General features: G+C 40.5%; 2 protein-coding genes across 3 annotated transcripts; one reads left to right on the top strand and one right to left on the bottom strand.

Annotated features, from left to right (window-relative positions):
• Positions 1 to 1,371: 1,371 nt before the first annotated feature.
• tpte (transmembrane phosphatase with tensin homology) lies at positions 1,372 to 9,057 on the top strand. 2 transcript variants are annotated; one of them, XM_034683739.1, is made up of 19 exons: positions 1,372 to 1,756; positions 2,160 to 2,250; positions 2,558 to 2,638; positions 2,714 to 2,761; positions 2,872 to 3,033; positions 3,497 to 3,616; positions 5,347 to 5,446; positions 5,563 to 5,626; positions 5,729 to 5,793; positions 5,904 to 5,964; positions 6,054 to 6,135; positions 6,392 to 6,480; positions 6,607 to 6,668; positions 6,757 to 6,837; positions 8,069 to 8,174; positions 8,269 to 8,366; positions 8,468 to 8,563; positions 8,645 to 8,715; positions 8,817 to 9,057. In XM_034683739.1, exons 2-19 carry the CDS (start codon positions 2,204 to 2,206, stop codon positions 8,917 to 8,919), a joined length of 1,536 nt encoding a protein of 511 aa, XP_034539630.1. In that variant the 5' UTR covers positions 1,372 to 1,756; positions 2,160 to 2,203; the 3' UTR covers positions 8,920 to 9,057. The 2 variants fall into 2 exon arrangements, with proteins under 2 accessions (XP_034539630.1, XP_034539632.1); XM_034683741.1 differs by having other exon boundaries at positions 2,157 to 2,250.
• Positions 9,058 to 10,121: 1,064 nt separating this feature from the next.
• smpd1 (sphingomyelin phosphodiesterase 1) lies at positions 10,122 to 17,610 on the bottom strand. The gene is made up of 9 exons (XM_034683738.1): positions 17,434 to 17,610; positions 16,940 to 17,206; positions 14,360 to 14,680; positions 13,744 to 14,024; positions 13,233 to 13,406; positions 12,904 to 13,075; positions 12,651 to 12,727; positions 11,574 to 11,719; positions 10,122 to 11,485 (listed from the first exon to the last, which is right to left on the bottom strand). Exons 2-9 carry the CDS (start codon positions 17,159 to 17,161, stop codon positions 11,067 to 11,069), a joined length of 1,812 nt encoding a protein of 603 aa, XP_034539629.1. The 5' UTR covers positions 17,162 to 17,206; positions 17,434 to 17,610; the 3' UTR covers positions 10,122 to 11,066.
• Positions 17,611 to 18,432: the final 822 nt, after the last annotated feature.

The following is an 18,432-nucleotide window of genomic DNA, read 5'->3' as shown; positions in this document are numbered from 1 at the left end:
TAGTTTTTAACCTGGTACGAGGCACAACCAATAAACCCTGATCAGAGGACCTAAGACTCCTGCTGGAGTAATAAGGCTTCAGCAGCTCACTGATATAGACTGGAACCTGACCATTTAGCGCTCTGTACACAATAACAAGAATTTTAATCTGGATCCTACATTTAACTGGAAGCCAGTGCAAAGAACCGAGGATCAAGAAGGGCTCAGGGTTTAGGGAGGACATTGCGACTGGGCCTGACAGTTGATTTAAAGGTGACATATTACGCTCTTTTTCATCAATATATATTGGTCTAAGAGGTCCCCAAAACATGTCTTTGAAGTTTATGCTCAAAAAAACACTTTGAAATCAGATTTTGGTATGCCTGTAAACCCCTCTTTTTCAGCCCTGCTCAGAACAGGCTGTTTTCTGTGTCTGTGCCTTTAAATGAGAATGAGCTCTCTGACCACGCCCCCTCAGGAAGTGGATGTGGCCTCGGCTCTCCAGCACGTTGATTTAATGTTTACATGTTGGCTGAAGCGTTACTTCAACCCTCTGAATTTGATCCAGAATATGATCCTGACGGAGAGGCGCCTGCAGCAGGACCTTTCTGAAGGATTAGTCACAGATTTAGTGTTTCTTGTTGTTTTATTTGTCAGTATGTCGATGTGTGTCTTGGTACACAGCTACTAACATATAGCTATGTGGCTATGCTAACTAGTGCTAGCACTTATCCATGATAAATAAAAATCATCCACTAGATCTTCAAATCTGCAGACGTGGGGAGTAAAACTGACCTTTGTGTTTATTAAGACAGCCTACAACTAGCATGCCTCCCTCCTAAGCTCCTTGTTAGCACACATGTGTGCAGATAATGAAAAACGGAGGGGTTGAGTTGTATTTTATACAGTCTATGGGCTGAACAAGCTCCGAGCTCTGACTTACGTTACAGACCGTGTGGCGTTGTGACGTATGAAAAACACGTAAAACTGAAACGAGCGTTTCAGTTTTACGTGAAAGGGGGAGAAATCAGAACAGGGGCAGAATCGATTTTTTTCATATTCGGGGGGTTTGTAGACATGCCAGGGACACATATTTCAGGTAGAGAACCATTAAAAAGTCGATTTTGCATGATATGTCACCTTTAAACTTGCCTTGGGCAAGGACACCCCAGTCACCTTGCAAATCCGCCCCTGTAAAAGTGAAGTTCAAGCCATCACTTTATGTTAAACAAAATTGTTGTCTATCCTTTATTTGTCATTTTCCTTCATTAGTTTTGCCAAAATGTTACTTTCTTTTATTCTGAAGTGCGTCTTTAAATTCTGTTTTGTAACTTTGTTGTCATTTTTAGACTACAACCGGGGCTGGACTTCACAGACCAGACTCTGACTGGCGTTTGGGAATGTGTGTGAAATTAAAACCAGATGTTGAAGAGTAGAGTGAGATCTGAGAGAGCTACGACTAACTGTTGACTCATCTTTAAACTAACTATAGTGATCTAAAAGTTAGTCACAGGAAAGCTCTGGTCAGGCTCGGTGGTGTTTTTATGTGGGCTGAGAGAGAAGATGAGAGAAGAGTTGAGAGAAAAAAAGACTGAACGCTTTTTTTGTGAAGAGGTCCAGGAAGTCCAAACCGCTACGTTTGCAAAAACACCGAGGAGTTAGTGGATGGACAGAAAAAAAATGTAACCGGTTAACCTTTGAACCGTTTTCCTTTGTGTTCACGAGAAGAAGTCACAAGACAAACTCCAGTATAACTTCACGAATGACAGCCCAAACGGTAAGCAGGCGGTGAGACTTCAGTTTTGGGGCTAATTTGGGTCAACAAACGGAGAGACTGAGGGGAAGAGTTAGACCAGGATGGGCTGAAAAACTGGAGATTTTGTGTTGCTAAATCTGTCTGGTTATTTATATATTTTGAAGGAAACAATGTCTCTTTGATTCCTAACTTTCACAGACAATGTTCTGATTCATTTGTTGCATGTTTTGCATCCACAGATTATAAGAAAAATGGTTGCTATATGACTTACCAGCTCATGAAGCACTAGTTAACTCCTGTATGCTGACAAAACTTGACTAATTTGAGTTTTCTTGCTTGCCTTTTCTATTTTTTGACGTAAGCTGCAAAATGCTCAACAAGGGAAGTGCATTTTCAATTTCTGCACTTTTGTTTTCTTAAGCAGAGACTTCACTTTCAGGAAAAAGGAAGGAGGAAGACACTCACATCATGTCATCTGTGCATTTCAACCCAGGTTCAGATGCAGGTGTAAACGGGTGAGATGTAAACATGTACTATTGTGCAAAGTTTGGGTGCTGGGTGGATGTTTATTGTTTATTTCTGCTTATATTTTTTGTACAGACAACACATTTTCTTATTAAGGACAAATAAAGATCTATCTATCTATCTATCTATCTATCTATCTATCTATCTATCTATCTATCTATCTATCTATCTATCTATCTATCTATAATGTATCTTTACTTCACGTTGCTTTTGTGAGAACTTATTTAAATCTAATGCCATGTTTTGTGTCAATATTGCATCCTGTTAATCTTGTTTTATCCTTTCTTTTTTCTGTAGAAACATTGCAAAGATGGAGGATGCAAAGGTGGAGATCGATGATGGAAAGGATGAGAGTGTGCTTCCAGACACAACGTATCAGTAAGTTAATGTTTGCACACTCTCTGTAAACAAAAATGTCACCAAAGCACGCTAACTTTCTTTCCTCCTTTGCAGCAATATCAGGAAGAAGATATCCCCCTTTGTTATGTCCTTTGGATTTCGGTGAGTGTGTTGTTGTGAGGATAATCAGAGGAGATAAATACAAGTAATGGTTGTCTACTTTCCGGGTAATGTTTGGTGATACTTAAGGTTTATCCAATTTCTTCCTGCAGTATATTCGGAGTGATACTGATCATCGTGGACTTTGTGCTGGTGATTGTGGATCTTTCTCTGCCAGCCAAGAGCAGAGATGTTGGAAACGCTATAGAGGCTGTGTCCCTCACCATCTCCTTCTTCTTCCTTGCTGATGTTCTATTGCGGGTCTATGTGGAAGGGTGAGTCAACTTTTAAGTAATGTAGCTTGAAATGTAGGTACTTCATTTCCAATGGTTTACTAGCTTCTTTTATCTTGCTTACCTTCCACTTACTCTAGGTTGCAACTACACCCCACTTGTAAATAAAATGTAGTTCACACACAGCTTGTGAATGACAGAACAAGAAACGTTACATGGGGGTTATGCAAGCATTCCCAGTATTCAGTGTCAGCAGAAATCAAGAGTGATTAACTGTCAAACAGGAAGTCATGAAGAGGAAGCTGGGCAGGAAGTGGGTGGCATGTCTTTGGCTGATCTTTGGGAAACATAATGACTAAAAGTACAAGAACGGTGTCACTATGTGGACATGTTCTTCTACCACAGAAGTGTTTTTCATGTTATGTCATTTTCAGGCTCAAACTGTCAGTTGCTTGATTTGTAAAGTTTTCACAGCAGTCTGTTAATTGTCTTAACTTCCCTCTAGGTTCAAAGTTTACTTCAGTTCCAAGATGAACATTGTAGATGCCTGTGTTGTGGTCATCACGCTGGTGGTCACCATGATCTACACCTTCTCTGACTTATCAGGAGCCAGCCTCATCCCCAGGTACCTGCTCACTCCTGCAATCCATCTTACAGACCTGTAGGATCGCTAGGAACTGCTCATAGAGTTGCTGTTTATCATAGTGTTATGGCTGCACTCACATCGGTGTTTTCACTTATATAGCCTAATTAGACATCTCTTCTACCAATTCAACATCTGCCTCACTCCCAGGTTAGCTTAGTTGCACCTGTTAACATGGTGTATTTAAACTACACTTCCATAATTCCTTATTGTCTATTATTTTTGGTAAAATCAAGTGATTCTCTGATTACCTCCATTAGACTAGATGTCAATTGAGTGAGGATTATTAAAAAGGCGTCTTTGGAAAAGTGACAATTTATTATTCCAGAATATTTTGAAATGTTTCATTACTGTGATACAAAGAAAATTGCACTTCAAATACAACAACAATGCAACACAAAGTGTGTAGGGACTTCACAGAGCAAAAAGCCGCTGAGAGGCTGAGGTTGGGCCTGGAACTTGTCTGACGCACTGAAGAAAGATCTCACTGATATCTTAATTTTTAACGACAAAGGATGATCAACACATGATAACGTTCCCAAAACTGATGATTAAAGTGGTTGATGGTGATCAAAGAAAGATAGCAGTCACCAAAAAATATGACGACCCAGCTCACCCACTCTCCAACCCCAAACAAAAGGTAACAAGTGGCTTAAATGAATAGAGTATCCCCACCCCTAATCATATGACCCGCTTTTTACCTAATCAATGGGACCGCACAATAAACCATATCATAAACAGTCAACAAAAAAAATAAACCACAAAATATACAAACAAAAACCTACCCTAAATCTCAAAAATAGATACGATATACCATTCAAATAATTCATGGCTCCTACAAAGTGTTTTACATCGAGAGGTAATCAATAAGAAAATATGACCCATCCCAACCAATCTAATTCCTTTATAATAAAATATATGCTCTAAATAACAGCTTTAAAAAAACAGGAACTGATGAGCTCAGCAAATGCTCTCATGTTTGAGGAAACTCAAGAGATTTGATAATAATGTTGAAATTCAAAATAGCAAAAAAAAATGTAATAAAATCTAGGATATTAAGAAAATAAAACACTTAAATATATATAGAATAACACTTTTTTACACTCACTAGAATTTAAAATAAATAAGTAAATTGCAAAGATGCATAATATGAATTACAGCTCATTTTGATATGTATTCATTCTCCTTAAAAGGCTTTATTAATTGTAATGTATTTCAGCTGTTAATGCTAGGAGACTACTTTTACTTTGGTAGTATAATATTTTAAGATTTTGATGCTTTATTCTTCATTAACTTATAAATGAGGCAGGATTTATATTAAAGGAGCATTTCTCCAAAAATACTTGTTTTTTCTGAACCTCAGAATTAATAATTAACAGTTAGTGAAATGGACATTTTTATATATTTTAAATGTTTTATTTTATTTATTGGAAAAAGAGACATTAGGTAGGTACAATACTTGACATTTAGACAAATGAAAATGCCCCGAGTTAGCCAGAAAGCATAAAAAATTATGGACAATAGGCATTCACAACAGGCTATGGTGACATGATATCTTAAAATATGTAACATGGACTCCCCTATATTGTATTGTCATGCCATTACCATGAGTAGACATAGATTCAGAGGGCCCATTGTTGTTTTATCATTTTTAGATAACCCTGATGAATACATTGTTCTTGTTTGTTTAAGAGTTATTTGTTCTTTGGCAGGGTGGTGACGTTCCTTCGTTTCCTGAGAATAATGATCCTGGTGAGGGTTTTCAGACTGGCAGCTCAGAGGAAAGAGCTGGAGAAGGTCACGAGGAGGATGGTGAGTCCATCATTCCTGATTCAGTAAAGCCCTCAATTGTCTTTTAGAGGACTTCACTGTGCAGACTAACAAACAGCAGAATCATGATGTCTAAGTCGATGTGTCATGTTTCTCAGGTTTCTGAGAACAAGCGGCGTTATCAGAGGGATGGATTCGATCTGGACCTCACTTATGTCACAGGTAGTTGTTACATGCAACAAAACATCTGAAAATACATCAAAATATAGAAATGAAAGTTGTTAATAATTGACCATATGTTTGTATCTTCCTGCTGTTTCTTAGACCGTGTCATTGCCATGTCTTTCCCCTCCTCTGGGAAGCAGTCATTCTACAGGAATCCAATCAAGGTAGGTCTGACACCGCCTGGGTGCATATAAATTACGTCCAAATCAGTCCATCACCAGTTTAAAAAGCGCTGTCTGAATAACTAAAAGAAGTCTTTTTTCTTTCTTTGCAGGAAGTGGCGAGGTTCCTAGACACTAAACATGAAGGACACTATAAAGTTTACAACCTGTGTAGTAAGTCAGCACCTCGCTGTGTCACATGCACTGCATTCCTTTTCATACTGAACTACAGAAGCCACGTCACTGCTGTCTTATGTTTCCAGGTGAGAAAGGCTATGACCCCGTATTCTTCCACTACAAGGTTGAGCGAGTGTTCATCGACGACCACAACGTCCCCTCCTTGGAGTGAGTCACCTTTTCCGCTGTGTCACCTCCCCCTTTGGCTTGTAATCTCACTGACTTTAGATTACAGCTACACATGAGGGCCTTTTATATTCTGGCAATGATAACTAAGCAATAGGCTGACATTATTGACACAGCCATAATGCCTGTTTTATGAGCACATACAGCAGCAGGATGTAATGCAAACCACTATTACAGGTGGTACAATATTTGCCAGCACATCATGACATCTTTATCATTGTGTGTTGTACTTTCTCAGGGACATGCTGAAATACACAGCAAGTGTGAGGGAGTGGATGTCCTCCGATCCCCAAAACATCATTGCCATTCATTGCAAAGGAGGAAAAGGTGATGCACTTGTTTTTATCATCACGAGTGATTTATTTATTTGATCTCAATAGAGATGTCACTGCAACTTGATTTACCTTTACACAACAAAGCACAACTCTATAAATCTGCTGCTCTCCCTCACAGGACGCACAGGTACGTTGGTGTGCACCTGGTTAATCGACAGCGACCAGTTTGAGAGCGCACAAGTATGTCTCTTTGGATTTGCAAGAGTGAATAAATTAACAAACACTATAAAGAAAGGCTGCCTATTTACAACTACTCTTTATCTAACAGGACAGTCTGGATTATTTTGGTGAGAGGAGGACTGATAAGAGTCAGAGCTCCAAGTTTCAAGGAGTAGAGACTCCCTCCCAGGTAAGAAGAATCCCATCAGGAGCCTCAGATGGTCAGTTTTTGGTTGTGAATCACACTCTTATCAGACTTCACTTACATCAAAAGAGTAACTGGCGCCCCCTAGTGGTAGAAGTTAAAGTAACAGCCAGAAGATAAGCAAAACATATACAGGACACAGTTTGTGATAGTATTTTTAAAGGTATTATTGCCAATACCAATTGATTAGCCAAAAACATGTGACTCAATCAAGCTTTTTATGGCATCTTATATTGCATACATTAAACTAGTGAATTCTCTTGATCAATCAATCAATCAATCTTTATTTATACAGCGCCAAATCACAACAAACGTTTTCTCAAGACGCTTTTACAAACAGAGCAGGTCTAGACCGTACTCTATGTTATATTATTAACAAAGACCCAACATCAAAAAAGGATCAGATCCAGTCCCATCTTACAGACAGTACTCAGTCTGATCTCATCTCAAGCCACCATGAGCAGAGCACTTTGCAGCATTTAGCAAGTTACAGAGGCAAGGACAATCTTCCTTTAACAGGCAGAAAGCTCGGGCAGAACCAGACTCATGTTAGACAGACATCTGCCTGGACCGAGATGGGGTTGGAAAGAGGGATAGAGAGAGAGAGAGAGAGAGAGAGAGAGAGAGAGAGAGAGAGAGAGAGAGAGAGAGAGAGAGAGAGAGAGAGAGAGAGAGAGAGAGAGAGAGAGAGAGAGAGAGAGAGAGAGAGAGAGAGAGAGAGAGAGAGAGAGAGAGAGAGAGAGAGAGAGAGAGAGAGAGAGAGAGAGAGAGAGAGAGAGGATAGTGATGAGACAGATAGTAGTAGTAGTAAAAGCTGTTGTCCGGCATGTCTTTAGCGGCTGGAGTCTGGAACGTCCACAGCAGTAGTAGGCCATCTACGGCAGACATCCAGAGGAACCTACAAGTCAAGGGAGCTCAGGGACTCCAGAAAGGTCTATGGTTAGTAACTTCAATGGGACAGGGAGAGTTGGAGGATCACAGTGTGTCAGTGTGCCATTTCCCTCTGCATAGATCTCTGTATACATTTCTTTCATACATTATTTGTATGCATGCATTCTATCTTTTTTTTTTTTACTAAATCCTTTGCAATAACTTCATGATTATCATGATGATCAGTGAAGATAAGAAGATAACAAATACAATATTTCCTTGATAAACCTGAGAAACTGGATAGTGCTTCAAGGTGTTTGAGCTCTCCTGTGTGTGTGAATCACAGAGTCGGTACGTGGGCTACTATGAAGTCATGAAGACCAAATTCAACAGACAGATGCCTCCACCCAAAAGCCTCAGGATCAAGAGCATCCGCATCCACTCCATAGCAGGTAAGAACCCAGCAAACCAGTGGACCCCTCAAGTATCTACACAATCCCTTCTATTTGAGCCTGTGTTTATGTCTGCTTGTGTTGTCTCACTCAGGTGTGGGTAAAGGCAACGGCAGCGACCTCAAAGTGAAGATTATTGTGAAGAAAGAGCTTGTGTTTCAATGTGTGTGTGCCAAACAGGAGAACTGCACAGTGAGTCTCATACGTCAGCACACACACATTTCTGGTAACACTGATGTATTTGTCACACTGGTTAACACATCTCTGGTGTGTGTGTGTGTGTGTTTTTGTAGGTATTTCCTGATGTGGGGAACAATGCTGCAGTCATCAGCCTGCAGAACGGGCCTGTAGTTGAAGGCGATGTGAAAGTCATGTTTGAGTCAAGTGCTGTGAGTGCTTTCATTTTCAACTTAACCCAGCTTATGTTAGGAAAGCGTCTTATGATGTACTCTGCTTGTCTTTCTCTTCAGGGTCTTCCAAAAGGATACGAAGACGTCCCGTTCTACTTCTGGTTCAACACCTCCTTCATAGAGAATGACAAGTATGCCTCTGTTGAGCTTATGCTTTTATACAGGCAGCATTTCACATTGATGGATGATTAGGTGCATTTTGAGTTTGAACTCTTCGTATTATTTCCAACAGGCTGTATCTACCCAGGGAAGAGCTCGACAACCCACACAAACCAAAGATGTGGGACTTGTACAAGGAGGACTTTGGTGTCACTATGTCTTTCTCAGAACCATAAAAAGCCTTTATAAAGATGAAGAGGATAAAAAGGCTTGTTACTGTCAAACTTTTATTGGTTGATGGTGATAAAAGAAATGATAGACTGAACACTAACTAAGGAATTAATGTGAGACATAAAAGTACTTTTTCAAATGTGGTGTGTTGCAGTGTTTTTTCTTTCATATTCAAATCATGGATTATAAATCATACAGCCTGAAGTGTTGCTCTATTGAATCATCATATATATATTTTTTCAAAGTTATATTTTTGGGCATTTTTGCCTTTAATGGACAGGACAGCCACAGAGAGACAGGAAATGTGGGGAGTAGAGAGTGGGGGAGGACATGCAGTAAACGGTCATGGCTGGAACCTGTTACCTCTGTGATGAAGGCTATAGCCTCTGTATGTGAGGGGCACGCTTAGACCGCCAGGCCAACGATGCCCCATGAATCATCATACTTAACTGAAATGTACAATGGATATGTGAAGACTACAGCTGAATGAGTCATGTCTTCAGAATTTTCTGTAGGATTACTAAGCATCAACACCAAAGTGTTTAGTGCAAATTCTTCTGGAAACAGTCCATTTCTTTTAACTTTATCTAACTTGCACTGCTGTTAATTCATCCCCTAAAAAATACTTAAGTCCATTAACTGCTACCTTGTTGATGTTATGTACTAAAGCTGGCTTCTGCTTTGTGCACGGAGTGGTTCACTGGTCGAGTGAACCAGGAGGAAACACACTGAGTGATGCAGCAAAGGAAACCACAGACCAGTTTATCGGAATAGAGGGTGAAACAGAGGAAAGGATGAGCTCTCATGAGTGAAGCCTAGTTTAAATATGTAGCAAAATTACTCAGTGTTATGAATGCATGTATTTTGAAATGATGTAAAAAGAGCTGACTTTAACATGGATGTTATGGAGTTGTTGGGCAGCCTATGAGATAGTGAAAAGCAATTGAAACAGGGTGCTGGTGGTCTAAATGCCCCACGTTTAGAGGCTAGAGTCATCGTTGCAGAGGTCGCCGGTTCGACCATTTACTGCATGTCTTCCCACACTCCCACATTTCCTGTCTCTCTTCAGCTGTCCTGTCCATTAAAAGCCAAAAAATGTAAATTTTTAAAAAAAAAGCAATTGAAACATCACATTTGCTTTGACTTGTATTATCAGTGTGTTCTGGTTATTCTACTTGTATCCAAGCAATAACAAAATGCATGCAAATTAGTAACAGATTCAATCTTTTATTCATAATTTATACAATCTCCTTAAGTTATTGCTCATTTGTACAAGTTGGAGAACCCGTTGCTAATGCTAATGTCACTTCATGCCTCATGAACAAAGCTGTGAGAAACCTCCCGAACTTGTTACAGATTGGCCTGATAAACCTGTCTCCCGTATACATTAACAAGCTGACACAAAAATTAAAGTGCAAACAAAAGTAAACCCAATGAGAAACACTGTCTGAGGCAGATGGTGCTGAGCATCATGACGATGCTTTAAACTGAGAACGATCACACTGATGATGTAGATAAGAGGCTGTCTAATAACTGAGTTGAGATACCACACGGCACAAAGCTCAGACTCCGAGGTGATGGCTCTGATTATTCATCAGGATTCAATAAAGTAGGTGGCCCATTTTATCATTTTACAATCCAAGCAGACTTCAAGGACTTTGAGGATCCTAACCTTCCTTCAGATCGTGGAGAACAGCTTGGAAAAATGCTATGAGGTTTTTTTTGTAGCAGGAAAATTGCAATAAAGTTTAGGGTAAATATGTTAAAACACCAATCTCCCTTCTAAAAGGCACCCAGTAGAGCAGAACTGCAGAAATCATGGCGACTTTGATCAAGCCCTTGAACCCCAGCAGTCTGTGCACAACATGTAAACAGAAAACCTTTAGGACACTTACACTCTGTCTTTACACGACAGCAGCTGACAAACAAGGCATGGTGCAAATCACAGTTAATGTCCGTGTGAAGATATGACAAATGGAAGGCATAATTGACTCAACTCTTTGGACTCAATGTGAGATCAATAAAGTTACTCTATGAAATCAAACAAACAGTTACCCTTGATAACCAATCAGCAACAGATTTTTTGGCTCAATTTTATATTTGGTCATATTGCTCTATCCCTACTCAGACATTCAATTCAAACTTCCTCAGGTCAACAAAGAGTTTTTCTGGCAGCCCGGACCAAGTCTCCTCCATAACCACCGAGGAGGTCGCACTGCTCCAGCTCATCGTAGCGCCCGCTCCGCAGGAAGCACATAAGTGAGGTTTTGCATGTCTCGGTGCACGGCGCCGACACGTGTCCTTTGTGTCGTAAGTACCAGAACTTTTGGAAGACGGGGTCGTCTTTGAGGAATGTCTGCATCAGTCCGTCGTAGTCAGATGGGAACAGAGTGGTCAGACCGTAGGCCTGGGTGGCGCGGTATAGAAGTGTCCATTTGGGGTTCTTTTCTGGGCCGCCCGGCTCACCCGGGCTGTGGTTTGCCTCTGTGAGGTTGAGGATGTAGGTTTCATGGTCGAGTACAAACCGAGAGCTGCCTTTGTAGTCCCCATCCACATAGTAGACACGGTAACCTGGGAATTCAAAACGTATTCAAATAAATTCTTCTAAATGTATGGAGTTGCTGAAATGTCGTTGAACTAGTGGATAAAGAAGACTCACCTGGGTTTAGGTTCACATAAGTGGTCACACTTGGAGCGATGAAGGCCACTCCCAGTGGGCGGGACATGGTCTTCTCATCATAGAACATTTGGAACTCATCCAGGTGTGTGTGTCCAAAAAACTGTCCGGATATTGTGCTTTCATACCTTAAAAGAAAAAAAGGAGGATATTATAAATCTAAGAAGAATAACTTTACAGCTAGTCTTATTTTTCATAGATCGTGTGCGAAGACAAAAACACAAACATGTCACATGCAGCCGTTTCAACCACAGCAGGACACTCACACTCAATTTGAAAAAAAAAAAAAAAAGACAGCTTGCATGTTCATCAACCAAGACAGATGCACAAACACGCATAACGACATCCAACCCAGCCATGCTAATAAAAGAGGAAGTGAAACAAGTGTTGCTAGCAGTAAGTCATATTTCAGTGTTTGAAATTGTCTTCACATCCTCAGGTCACAAAGACCAAGACCACTGATCATCTGAGTTGTGGGCAGCAACAACAATAACAGACAAGTACCAGTCACACTTGAGTCTGAGGCTCTACAGCAAATGTTCTCAAACTCCCACATGTTCATTTAAGAGAACCCACTATTGAGAGTGCAGAACTCCCCTCAGTGACAACAGCACATAACCGGGATACAAAATGATGTAGAGATGATTGAATCTTTAGGTTTACGCGTTGAATGTTGTGACCATAGACTATAAATAATAGATGTAGAATCCGTGACACCACCCATCTGTTGCTGAGCACCGTTTTGAAGCCAATCGTCGGCGGAAGCCATATTGGAAATGCAGAACTCAACCAAATTTAGCGTAAGGTAAAGAGGCAGGGTTTGAGCCTCCTAGCCAACAGCTACTGAGTTCCTGCCTGTCAGCCAAGCCGTTTTTTTGAACCAGGCTGTAAACATGTTTATTAATGCTGCCAAGATCGGCTTTTCTTAATTGTTGTATATGTGGTTTCCAGTGTTTCTGCAGCCAGCCTCAAGCGAATGCTCAATGAACTGCAGTTTATAACACTTCCGCATGGGCTTGATATTTTGAGACCGGGGGTTGCCGCTTGGTTGTGACCTACCTGTTGAGAATGTGATAATAGTTCCAGCTCCAGCTGCCAAGACACAGTCCAGGGGGGATGTGACCAATGATATGTACCTACAAAAAAAAGGCACAGTGAAGATTATAGCTCCAGTATAAAACAAAATAAATGTTTATGACAGTGGAAAGAGGGCAGCACATCACAAGAGAGCCATAAAGTCATCACCCACATGACTTAAAGGCTGATCCATCAGCTTTACAATGTTCTTTGAGTCTACAAAGGAAGCACTCACCTTCTCTCCCTTCTCCTCACTGGCCTGGAGAATATGGACCAGCCACTGCAGCTGGTTAGCAGGATCCGTAGAGTTCACCATCAACCAGAAGTTTTCATGAGCGCAAAAGTTCATGTTGAGGGAGACCACGCGTAGACCGGGCTGGACCTCCACCGTGTAGAATCCCCCATATCTGAAATTGCAACCAGAGATGTAGTCACATGAATCAGGTCTTTGGGTAGCCTTGTATGGGGAATAATAATATAGTGATATGAGCGTGAAACTGAAAGAGCAATCTCTTTCCGGCCTCAAGCACAACTATAGAAACTGTGAAAACAAAAACATCACACCTCAAAGTCTTCAAAGCCTCCTCTGGTAGCCATGGCGCCCATTCTGCTGCCATAGTGTCGTACAGCCAGGAGCTGGATCTGTTGCCATGAATGAACGGTGGAGGGAAGCTGTTCACTGGTGTGCTCTCGTGGTTTCCAACAGCTGGGTAAACCGTCACATTAGGTCCCAGGTGTCTGCAAAGATAACAGCAGGAGGAGGTGAGAGTCAGTAAAAGTTTGGATCAACTCCAAGTAAGGTAAGGTAAACATCAGTGTGGACACCCTGAGTGTTATCAGCTTTAACCTAAAGGATTTTGTGATTAAACATTAGGGCAGCTGTGGTATCCAAGACATTCAAGCAGTAGCTGATTATCACTAGCAACATGGCTGAAAAGTATGACATTTCAACCCATAATAATTAAATTAAAAACAACTCAGAGAGCTGAGTGGATGCTGGTCAGAGACGTCTTCAATACCAGCTGGATGACACATCTACTGCAGAAAGTGTGAATGTCCCGTTCTTAAACCTTACTTGTGGATGAGTCTGGTGATGACCGTCAGCTCCGACAGCTGCTGTTTCCTCGTCTGAGACCAAACATTGTGCGCCGGTATGTCTCCGGTCCAGTACACCCAATCCCAGGGCCCGGCTTTGGCAATGTTCTCCAGGAGGTTCTCCACTGTCCGTAGGGGCAGGTCGCATTTGCTGTAGGTTCCCCAGTACCCGGCCTCCCTCCGCCTCCAGCTGGGAGAGCCTGAGTCTTTACGGCAGCACAGAGGGTCCTTACAGTCTGCGGTGCTGCCAATTTCATACTCCTGTTGGTGGAAATGATTGGACTTTAAAAAGACGGGCTTGATCTAAAACATCACACAGAGTCAGGTGAGAATTTAGCTGCTTTTGTCTTCAAACTTCCTGGAAACAAGTAAATCATCAACCTCAGTCTTGTATTTTTGGAAGGTATGACCTCAGCATTGATTGTTTTCCTGGAATTCAAGCACCCACTATAAACATGAAGCTGTAATGTACACACTTTCTCTCAGACACTCTAAAAGAAGGAGAATAGTTGTGGAAAAATAAAGAGCCTCATGTATAAACTTGTCCCTGCACCTGCTCTGTAGATTTCTTCTCAATTCTTCTTTCACACACTCACCTTGTCCCAGTGGATGTCCGTCAGAAACAGAACCCTGCTCTGTGGGGACCCAGGTTTGGGAGGAGAGGGCGGTGTCACAGGCGGTTTGGGGACCTTTGGCAGGGTGGTGTTCCAGGGTGCGTAGATGTCAAATTTGCCGCAGGACGAGCCCACCAGAAGGGCGCACGCCTCGGAGGGCCACAGCAGAGACTCCTGCAGAGCCCGGATGAAGTCGTCCCTGAAGAGCTCTGTGATTTGTCGACACACCTGCTCGTCGGCCAGGTGGAGACGGATACAGGCTTCACCTACAAATTTGGCCACACGCTCCTCATTGACATCACTCTAAATGAGATCACAAAAGGTAGAGGAGGATTAGAAAAGACTATCCTGAGACAACCTCTCACCTACTGCTTGAATAAATGTCCAAAACTCAAATTGACAAAAATAAAAGGCTTACATTTTTTATTAAATGTATTATTTATTTATCAAAAAGCAACAGTAAGATAATTGCTCATATTGTACTCTACCAAATAAATAATCAAAACAAAAATAAAAATAATTTGATAAATTATTCTGACCTAAAACATGTTAAAGTCAAAAAATTTAACATTTCAGGTGGTACACTGCAAGCTTAAAAAAAACACATAAGTACAATATATTAAGTTTAATACATTTGCTCAGGTAAAGTTATTTTCTCTTTCTTTTTGGCCTTTTTTTTTTTTTTTTTTTTAAATGCACGAACCGTACAACTTCCTTCTTCTTCCCACAGTCATATATTCAAATGAGCTCCATGCAGTGTGAAGGGCTCTTCACTTTCAACCACATGTCAGAGTGAACTTTGTTACATCTTCATTTCTGCTGAAAGTCTGTTCGATCCCTTCTACTACTTATCATTCTTTAGGCTCCACATCTTGATTACGTCCCCCTCCTCAATGGGCAAATTTAACATTTACTCATGTATCAGTGGAATGTTAGGAATGGTGTTGTAAAAGGTATGGGTGTTACATTTACTTTTTACAACTACACCATGAGATCAGAGCATATTAAGAAGGATTTCTGTGCTATATAAGGAGTTATGAAGAGACGACATAAAAGGGCCTTAGCGTCACATGCCCTATTGGTTTGCAAATAAAAAAAGGCCTGTTTACAATGGTCAAGGCAAAATTGCATCAAACTAACTATAATGATGTGGTATGAATCGGTTTTAACACTCAGAACTTACTTCACACTTTTCATGGAGTAAACAAACTTGGATTGATGATAAATTCTACTTTTGTTGAAATTGCTGGAAGGGTTAACTACACTTCATTCACTACACAACACTGTAGTTTGTGGTGCTGTTGAATCATTTAGCAATATACTGATCCTTTAAAAAGGAATACAATCCAACTCCATGCAAAAAAACTGCTTATATGGCAATTATAAAGTTGAATCATCAACTCATACCAGCTTCTGTTCTCTACTAACACACTCACTTTACCAGACAAATAAGCTGATTCAATTGCACTACTGTCATACAGTTTTCTCAGTTTTCAAACCTACTTTATTTTGTTATATTTAGATGGCTTATTTTTTTTTATCTTAACTTATTTTTCTTGCAAGCCTCTCTTAGGCAATATCAATCCTCAATCAACTTTTCTATAGACAGACTAATGATTGAATGATCATCTTTTAAAGTGGAAGAGTGACTGGATCTTTATCAACTAACGAGGACATAGTATGTAATTGTATTCTCATCTGTTTTTTTTTGTTGTTGTTGTTTGTTTTCTATTAAATCTATTTGTTTGTTTATTGTCATGATCATTATTTTGTTGCAATTTAATTTGTTTATTACTTTTGTTTTTTCCTGTTGGTTGATTGAAAAAAATACAATTGTTTTCTGTGTTTATGAAATTCTGTAAATGTATGAATGTTGCAAAAAGACGACAAAAGCAATAAATTGTAAATCATAAAAGAACAAAAAACAAACATATTTTTCTTGAGAGCTCCTTTCTTACCTTTTTGTGTTTCTTTAACCCTCCTATTATCCTTGGGGTCAATTGGACCCCATTCAAGGTTTAACATCTCTAAATTAATGACTTGCATCATTTTTTTGGCTTCATATTTCATGACTTTTCCTAATTTAATGGGGACAACTAGGAAAAAGTTAAATTAAAATGTTGATATGTTCCAATTTCCTGTAAAAAAATGTTTACACATCGGTGTTCCTTGGGACCAATCTGACCCCAGGCTGTTTTAGCTGTATATAACATAATAAATATCGACATATGTTTAAGGGTCTGAGAGAGTAACACAATATCAATCCTCTGAATGTCTGGTGCATACTACAGTTTTTGACAATGAAGGAGACTTTGACTTAAGTTGACGAATTGACCCTTTAAAAGGCAGGTCAGGAAGGTTTCTTTAACATTAGATTTTAAGAAGTGTGCACTAAAACAGCATCAGAACAATATGTACAGTAACACATTCTTGCAAATGACTACTTTTCACACCCCACCTTTCCTCTGTCCATGTTTAAATATATTCAGATGATCTACCTTTAAACGGTTTTACAAGAGGTCACCTCTTAAGTCCAAGTTTAAGTAAATATCTAAACATTACCAGAAGAGCGACATCCAGAATGGCGAAGAGAGCTTTGCACAAGGGGCAGGTGACGTTTTTCCAATTAAACCCCACTCCTGCTGGGCGGTCAGCCTGCTCCATGAACACCAGCCTGGTCTGCTGCTGGACCTGTGCTGGATGGCAGACCCCAAACAGGGGCAGCATGAGGAGCAGAGTGCAGGTGATCAGTCCGGAGGAGGACAGCCGTGCAGGGAGCCCCATTGTTCCTCTGACAGCAGGTGTGCTCGTTTGTTCGTCTGCTGCTCTCTGTAAGAAACACGACCAAACCAACAGTGTAAGTGAGGGGCGTCAAGGAAGTGTCGGCTAACACAGTAGACATCTTCTTCAGAATTACTGAGTCATACTGACCCCCAAAACAAACTTTAAAAGAGAAGGGGGGCGAGACTCAACACGACACTCCGGCAGCAGCCTGCTAACACATTAAGCTAACTTATCCTTTTAAAGTGCAGCTCTGTATGTTGTGGAGTGTTTACCTTCTTGTGAGGAACAGAGACCGGTCAGGAGACTCAAAAAAAAGTCCTGCTTCCACTTCCACAAAGTGTCCTGAAACAAGGTCGCTGAACTCCCCTGTGTCCTCCTCCCCGGTGGGCACCCTGTATGTTGTGATCCAGGCTCTCTGCTCGGTCTTGTGAAAGGCAGAGAGAGTCAGCTGACTCGTCACGTGTCGCAGCTTTTTCTTTTTTTCCTCCTCCTGAACAAATTGTAACACAAACCACAGCTGATAAGAGGAGTGATAATTACAGTAAATGTTGTAGGGGGAGGAGAATACACAGAGCCCGATGTTTCGTCTTCCCTTTTTTGACCGCAAATGATGGATATACTTCCTGCTTTCATGAGCGTTTAACCTGCATTACCCCTAAATGCACAAAAAAGTATGCATGCCCAATTTAAAACTACAAAGGTTGCATTTCTATGGTGAAACCATAGACACACAGCTGAAAATGTGGAAATATAAAGGAGAAGGGGTGTAAAGCTGCTGAAAATCAGAGCAAAAACTGTAAAAAAAGAAAATTTGCAGACATTTGAAACTGATATCTGAAAAAAAAGTATCTGATGTCTCATGCATACCCAATTTAAAACCACAGATTTTGCATTTCTACGCTGAAACACATCTGTTAATGTGAAAATATGAATGGGAAGGGTGTAAAGCTTCTGAAAATCAGAGAAAAAAACTGTGAAAAAGAAAATTTGCACACATTTGAAACTGTGAAATCTGAAAAAAAAGTATCTGATGTCTCATGCATACCCAATTTAAAACTACAAAGGTTGCATTGTATGGTGAAACACAGCTGGAAATGTGGAAATATGAAAGGAAATGGTGTAAGGCTGCTGAAAATCAGAGCAAAAAACTCTGAAAAAGAAAATTTGCAGACATTTGAAACTGTGAAATCTGAAAAAAAAAGTATCTGATGTCCCATCACTCCCATGCATACCTTATTTAAAACCACAAAGGTTGCATTTCTATGCTGAAA

This window comes from Notolabrus celidotus, chromosome 5, assembly GCF_009762535.1.
Source record: "Notolabrus celidotus isolate fNotCel1 chromosome 5, fNotCel1.pri, whole genome shotgun sequence".
NCBI classification, from domain to species: Eukaryota; Metazoa; Chordata; class Actinopteri; order Labriformes; family Labridae; genus Notolabrus; species Notolabrus celidotus.
This window is presented reverse-complemented; position numbering and strand designations above follow the sequence as displayed.

Excerpts from the sequence above, each read along its gene's own strand:
- tpte (XM_034683739.1), top strand. The coding sequence starts at position 2,204 with ATGTCATCTGTGCATTTCAACCCAGGTTCAGATGCAGGTGTAAACGG. Across the intron at positions 2,639-2,713 it reads CTTCCAGACACAACGTATCA|CAATATCAGGAAGAAGATAT; the intron begins GTAAGTTAATGT and ends CCTCCTTTGCAG. Across the intron at positions 8,367-8,467 it reads CCAAACAGGAGAACTGCACA|GTATTTCCTGATGTGGGGAA; the intron begins GTGAGTCTCATA and ends GTGTTTTTGTAG.
- smpd1 (XM_034683738.1), bottom strand. The coding sequence starts at position 17,161 with ATGGGGCTCCCTGCACGGCTGTCCTCCTCCGGACTGATCACCTGCACT. Across the intron at positions 14,681-16,939 it reads TTCTGGATGTCGCTCTTCTG|AGTGATGTCAATGAGGAGCG; the intron begins GTAATGTTTAGA and ends GATCTCATTTAG. Across the intron at positions 13,407-13,743 it reads ATCACCAGACTCATCCACAA|ACACCTGGGACCTAATGTGA; the intron begins GTAAGGTTTAAG and ends TTATCTTTGCAG.